We start from the raw sequence: 5,890 nt of genomic DNA, 5'->3' as shown, positions 1-5,890 counted from the left end.
AAAAAAAAAAAAAAAAAATTCCTATAATTCCTATTTTGTTCTTGATTTATTTTTTTTAAACATAATATTTCTAGTATTTCACCATCAAATACAATGCTGCACGTTATTTTAAAGTAGTTATTCTTTTATCAAATTTGGAAGACATCTCTGTATTCCTCCTCCTTTCCCACTTTTTTATTAATAAAAATAGGTACAAAAGTTTTTATACCTACATTTATGTAAAGAGTACATTTAGAGAGAAAGTTAATCACTGAAATTAATGGGTGGGGTTGGGCTTTATTTGGTTTTCTTTTTTTTTTTTTTTTTTGAGACTCAAGCTGCTGCCCTGTGTAGAGTTCTATGGTGACATCATAGCTCACAACAAACTCCAACTCAAGCCATCCTCTTGCCTCAGTTTCTTGTATTTTTAGTAGAGATTGTGTCTCGCTCTTGCTCAGGCTGGTCTCAAACCCGTGAACTCAAGCAGTCCACCTGCCTTGGCCTCCCAGAGTGCTAGGATTACAGGTGTGAGCCACTCTGCCTGGCTTTTTCTTTTATTTTTTAAGTAAATTACTCACTTTCCGTTTCATTTTAGGTACACACCTATGTCAACACTACAGGTGTGCAAGAAGATCGGAAAAACCGCGCAAGTGTGCATGTCCCGTTGGAGGCGAGGGCTTCTAGTGCTGAGAGCAACACACCAAAAGAAGAGCCCAGTAGTATGGAGGACAGGGACCCTCAGGTCCTTCTTGAACCTGAAGGAGTCAAGTTTGTTTTAGGACCAACCCCTGTTCAAAAGCAATTAATGGAAAAAGAGAAACTGGACCAACTCGGTAAAGATCCAGTTATTGGAAGTGGTGCAAATAGCACAGAATGGGACACTGGCTACGACAGTGATGAACGAAGAGACGCACCCTCTGTTAACAAACTGGTCTATGAAAATATAAATGGGCTGTCTGTCCCTAGTGCCTCAGGGGTCAGGAGAGGTCGTCTGACATCCACCAGTACCTCAGATACCCAGAACATCAACAACTCAGCTCAGAGAAGAACTGCATTATTAAACTACGAAAATTTACCATCTTTGCCTCCTGTTTGGGAAGCCCGCAAGCTAAGTAGGGATGAAGATGACAGTTTAGGACCAAAGACCCCGTCTCTAAATGGCTACCATAATAGTCTAGATCCAATGCATAACTATGTAAATACAGAGAATGTAACCGTGCCAGCAAGTGCTCACAAAATAGAACATTCACGACGTCGGGACTGTACACCGACAGTCTTTAACTTTGACATCAGGCGCCCAAGTTTAGAACACAGGCAGCTCAATTACATACAGGTTGACTTGGAAGGTGGCAGTGACTCTGACAACCCTCAGACTCCAAAAACACCTACCACTCCCCTTCCACAAACCCCCACCAGGCGCACAGAGCTGTATGCTGTGATAGACATTGAGAGAACTGCTGCTATGTCAAATTTGCAGAAAGCATTGCCACGAGACGATGGTACATCCAGGAAAACTAGACACAATAGTACTGATCTGCCCATGTGAGCCTGGAAAGCATTATGTTGTTTGCACCTTTGTGAAGTTTTTAAAATGAAGATGCAAGTGCTTCATTTTCATTTCTAAATACTAACTTCTTTTATAGACTGATAGAATTTTTTTCTGGATATTTCATGTGCATCTTTAACTAAAGGGAATTAATGGAGAGCAGGTACTCCTCAAAGAACACTAATTTCATCATGTACTGCTCACTGTACGGCAGCGTTCCCATCTCACAGTGCCTATTTAAAATGGGAATTGAAGAGAACGACATGCTGGGTGATTTTGATCAATATTCTGGACTTATGCGTATCTTTCATGTCCAAGTCATGGTTGGCATTTAAAACTTCCTAGGAAGCCTCTTGGCAGTGTTCATTGCTAACTTTAGGCTTTGAAAGTATCTGTAGACTCACTGTTCACAGTGTGTGGCCTCCAGCATATAACTTGAGGAATCCTTTATTTCACTAATTAAAGGCTTTTTAACTTGAGCCAAAACATATGTAAAGGAAAACAGAAGTGCCACACCTCGTTTTACACCAGTCAGCTCCCTTGCCCTCCATGGGTTGAAAGGCAGAGGGAGATAAGATTTTCTGTTTACTCATCTCATGACGTCATTTGAAGGGCATGTCCAAGTATCTTACGCAGAGTTACAGTAGGCTCAAGAATCAGTCTCAGGTCACTTTACCCAGAAACATTTGCAGGTCTGCATCTCTCCGTGGGTTGTTAAGGCCGTGTTGCTCTCTGGAGGCCTCGTGCCGTTGGTTCCATTGATCCCGTTGCTTTCTTTGGTGTCTGGGATGTCTTGCTTTGTTGCTTCGTGTCCTTTTCAATTTAATGTTTGAGTTTGTATATAGTCTTGAAATTGGATTATGTATTTGTTGTTTATTTTGCATTTTTGTCAGATTATGGTTTTGAAGGTTCATTTGAAACTTACTGTTGTTCTATAACAGGGTTGCCCTTGTCCAGTATTTATTTATATACTGTTTACTTTTCAAGGTGATAAAAACATTATCTCCATTTTAAATTTTACGTGTGTCCATAGGTGATCTCTTTAGCAGCTGAGAAAAAAAGGAAGATATTTGTAACATGCGAAGCTCCCTCAAGGTACTCTGTTTCTTCTGTGGGCACTCCCCAGCACTTTAGCAGGGATCCTCTCAGCTGTGCGGCCGCAGTTGTGCTCTGCCTGCCCCAGTGCTCCTCAGCTCTCTGTCCTCTCGTGTGTGGCTGGATCTTTGATTATTCCTTTATTCCAGTGAAATGTTAGTACTGTTGCCAGCGTAGCAGGTGCAGTGGGAGTCTTGAAGTAATGAAATTGTGTCATAATTTAGGATTTAAAATGAACTGACATGTATAAAAACTGAAGAGGGTCCATATGTCAAATTCTTAGAAAATCAAAGATGTCCCGATTTCCCAAACACTAGAGACGATTAAGAGAAGATAGGGTGGAAAGAAGGTTAGGTAACCTTACAAAATATTTCACTGTTTTCTCTAAATATGAGGAAGTTTGAGGTTTTGGTCTGGATCTACCAGACGTAACTAAGATTAATTTAGTTTTAGCCATATAGCATCCAATCTATTCAGTAAATAACCTAATCACAGGACAGTAAATGGATTAGCAGACTGATAGAGTGGGGCCATTATAAAGAAAATAAATTATTAAAGGTGTCTTTGTTGTTGTTCTCAGTGCCATTATCGCTGTCTTTCTTTATCATAAGTCAATGTCAGTGTCTTATTTTGTGTGCATAGCAGAATTTTCCTTTTTCTCCCCTTTTTTCTTTCCTGTGAACTTGGTGCTTACTAAAGTGTTCACTGTTCTCTTAAAAAGAGCAGTGGTGTAGGTGTGCAGTTTGCATTTTTAATAAACTGTTCCATTTATCCCTTCTTCTGAGTAAATTGCTGATTGTGCCAAATTTATGTAATGGCTTTTGTAATATGGAATAAGAATTGTGATGGAACCAATGCACATGGTTTTCTCTGAAATCAGTGGTCAAGGCAGAACATTAATCTCCAAATGAAAGGGCTGAACTATTTATTCACTTTGGAGGTTGGAGCCTTTGTTCTTTCCCTTCATCCTTTTTGTTTTTTCCTCCAGATTCTAATTAGTTTTTGTAATTTTTAGATAAGTCCATTATAATCATTGCAGTTTGTGCTTTAAATACTATGTGCTTTAAAAATGAAAGTGGGACCAATTTGTCTGCTAAGAATTTGATTTTAGCTACTATAAGAATATTAGGAAGACATATACAACTGGTGTTAGTTTCTAGAGGTCTTCTGGAAATCACTTGTGTTCTATTTAATAAAAAGTAATTTAGAATACTACTTGTCCTTTGCAGTTGTCTGGTAGCGGGCATTAAGCTCTGTCCTGGAAGAATGCGCCTATCCCGAGGTGCATTGTAGAATGAGATCTTTTATTGGCATATAATTAGGGCCATATGTCTCAGATTTTCTGAGAGCTAATTTTAGATATTCTGTTGGTAAACCATGTAATTCTGCTTTTCAGTTTTGGAAATAGAATCATTGTTCGTATCTTATTCCCAAAATAGAAATCCTCTTTTATCCAAACAGATCATAAGAACATTTATCCCTGACCAGGGTTGGAAACTGATATTGGTATTACCTGTGTTTTTTCTTAACGTATTTTGTTTCCCAGTTTTATTTTCCTTTAAAAATGAAAATACGGTGCCTTCCCTCCCTCCAGGAAGATTGGCAAATAATCCCTTGTATTTACTGCTGCTGTGGAGTGATGAGATGTGCACTTTACTCTTGGGGACTCAGCAAGAAGCTTTTTACGTCCAGTGTATCCAGAACAGATCACATTTGGGACTTAGAAAAATTTGCCAAGTAATCTTTGTTTTTATAGATATTAATGTTGACCCCCAGTTTAACGTTACAAGAATAAGTCAAGCTTGTGTTTATCTCCCCACCCCTAAAAAAATCTGTGGCACAGCATATAAAAATGTACCTCAATAACGTTCTATTAAAAATGGGACAGGGGCCTTATGTTTTCATAATTTCCCAACCATGTGCCACCATATTTTTGCCTCAAGGTAAGGGATTTAACATGCTAAAAAGTACTTCCCAGTTCCCCTGTGTTGTTCCTAACCCATAATGCCCGAGTGTTCTGTGCAATGTGTAATGTGTGTGTATAAATATCTATCTATCTATCTATATATATATATATATATTCTTGAAATAGACATACTGTCAGAGGCATTATTCACAAGTAAATGATGTTTTGGCATCTCATTCATATTTCTGATACGTGAGGTATATGGTACTAATTACCTTTTCCTTGATGTTTGCCAAATTTGAATAAAGGCATTGGTACGAAATTATAGAATGTAAAGAAAATGTGTTTGGCTTGAAAAATAAACAAATATTTTATGACATGCCACAGTATATACTCTGCCCAAACCAGCACCCTGTCTCCTTTCCTGCTCCTCACATCCCTGCTCCCCAGCCCCACCCCTTCGTCTTGTGGGGGGATAACAGTTCTGTTGTAGCATCATTCTAATTGCATTTCTGACAATTGGACGATTCTAGCACGGAAACAGAATGGGATTAGTAGTACAGTAGTCACCAGTGTGCCACATTTGCATCAGTAAATGCAAAATATACATTTTATAAAGGACAAACTTTGTGTTATGTTTTTATTTTCATTACATTGTATAATATTGTAAGATTATTGTATGTCCTAATTTGCATTATGAATGTTTTTTTTCCTACGTAAAGGCATAAATATAGCAACTTTGTATAAAGGTAGCTTAATAGATTTTTAATTTTTCCTTTTATAAAAGATTGTCTAACAGTGGGACTACCATTGCCAAATTGTAAATGAAATATGAACTTTACCCCCTCTGGTTGATTTCTTTTATAAACATTCCACATTTCTCTAATAAAAGACGTGATACTGTACTATGCATAAATTATATTTTAATGCTGTTTCATATCAGCATTTTAAAATTTTGATTTGCATTTTTCGTATTGGCCAAACTTAACCACTGTTAATTAAAATAAAACCCTGTAACAATATCATTTGCCCTCTATCCCTTCCCACCCTCGTTCTCTCTCTCTCTCCCTGTCAGTGCCAACTTCATACGTTTTGTAGCATGGCAATAAACTATAACTTTTACACTGAGGCCAAGTGTGACTTTTTGGAGGCAGTGGGGATGGGAGGTTCGTCCTCTGGTTGTCTTTGCACCTGACTCTGTTTACCATTAAAGCCATGTCATTGAGCATGAGTTGTTCTCTCATAGATGACGTAAATGTACTTTTTAAGGACAAGTGTGAATGTGCTTTTGAGCTTAATTTTTGTCATGACAAATTACTAATTTTTTATCTTTGGAAAAATCAAGAGTTATTGAAGTACAATCA

General features: G+C 38.0%; 1 protein-coding gene across 4 annotated transcripts in view; it reads left to right on the top strand.

The window, feature by feature from the left end:
• The window catches only part of FRS2 (fibroblast growth factor receptor substrate 2), a 135,826-nt gene extending 130,403 nt beyond the window's left edge, over positions 1-5,423 (top strand). For all 4 annotated transcript variants that reach the window (XM_023517923.1, XM_023517922.1, XM_003797815.3 and 1 more), the window contains one exon: positions 575-5,423. In XM_023517923.1, coding sequence (XP_023373691.1) covers positions 575-1,525 — 951 coding nt within the window. In that variant the 3' untranslated portion in view covers positions 1,526-5,423. The remainder of the gene's footprint in view (positions 1-574) is intronic.
• The last annotated feature ends 467 nt before the right edge of the window (positions 5,424-5,890 follow it).

This window comes from Otolemur garnettii, unplaced genomic scaffold (genome assembly GCF_000181295.1).
Source record: "Otolemur garnettii isolate 467f Iridium unplaced genomic scaffold, OtoGar3 scaffold00125, whole genome shotgun sequence".
In the NCBI taxonomy this organism is placed as follows: domain Eukaryota; kingdom Metazoa; phylum Chordata; class Mammalia; order Primates; family Galagidae; genus Otolemur; species Otolemur garnettii.
This window is presented reverse-complemented; position numbering and strand designations above follow the sequence as displayed.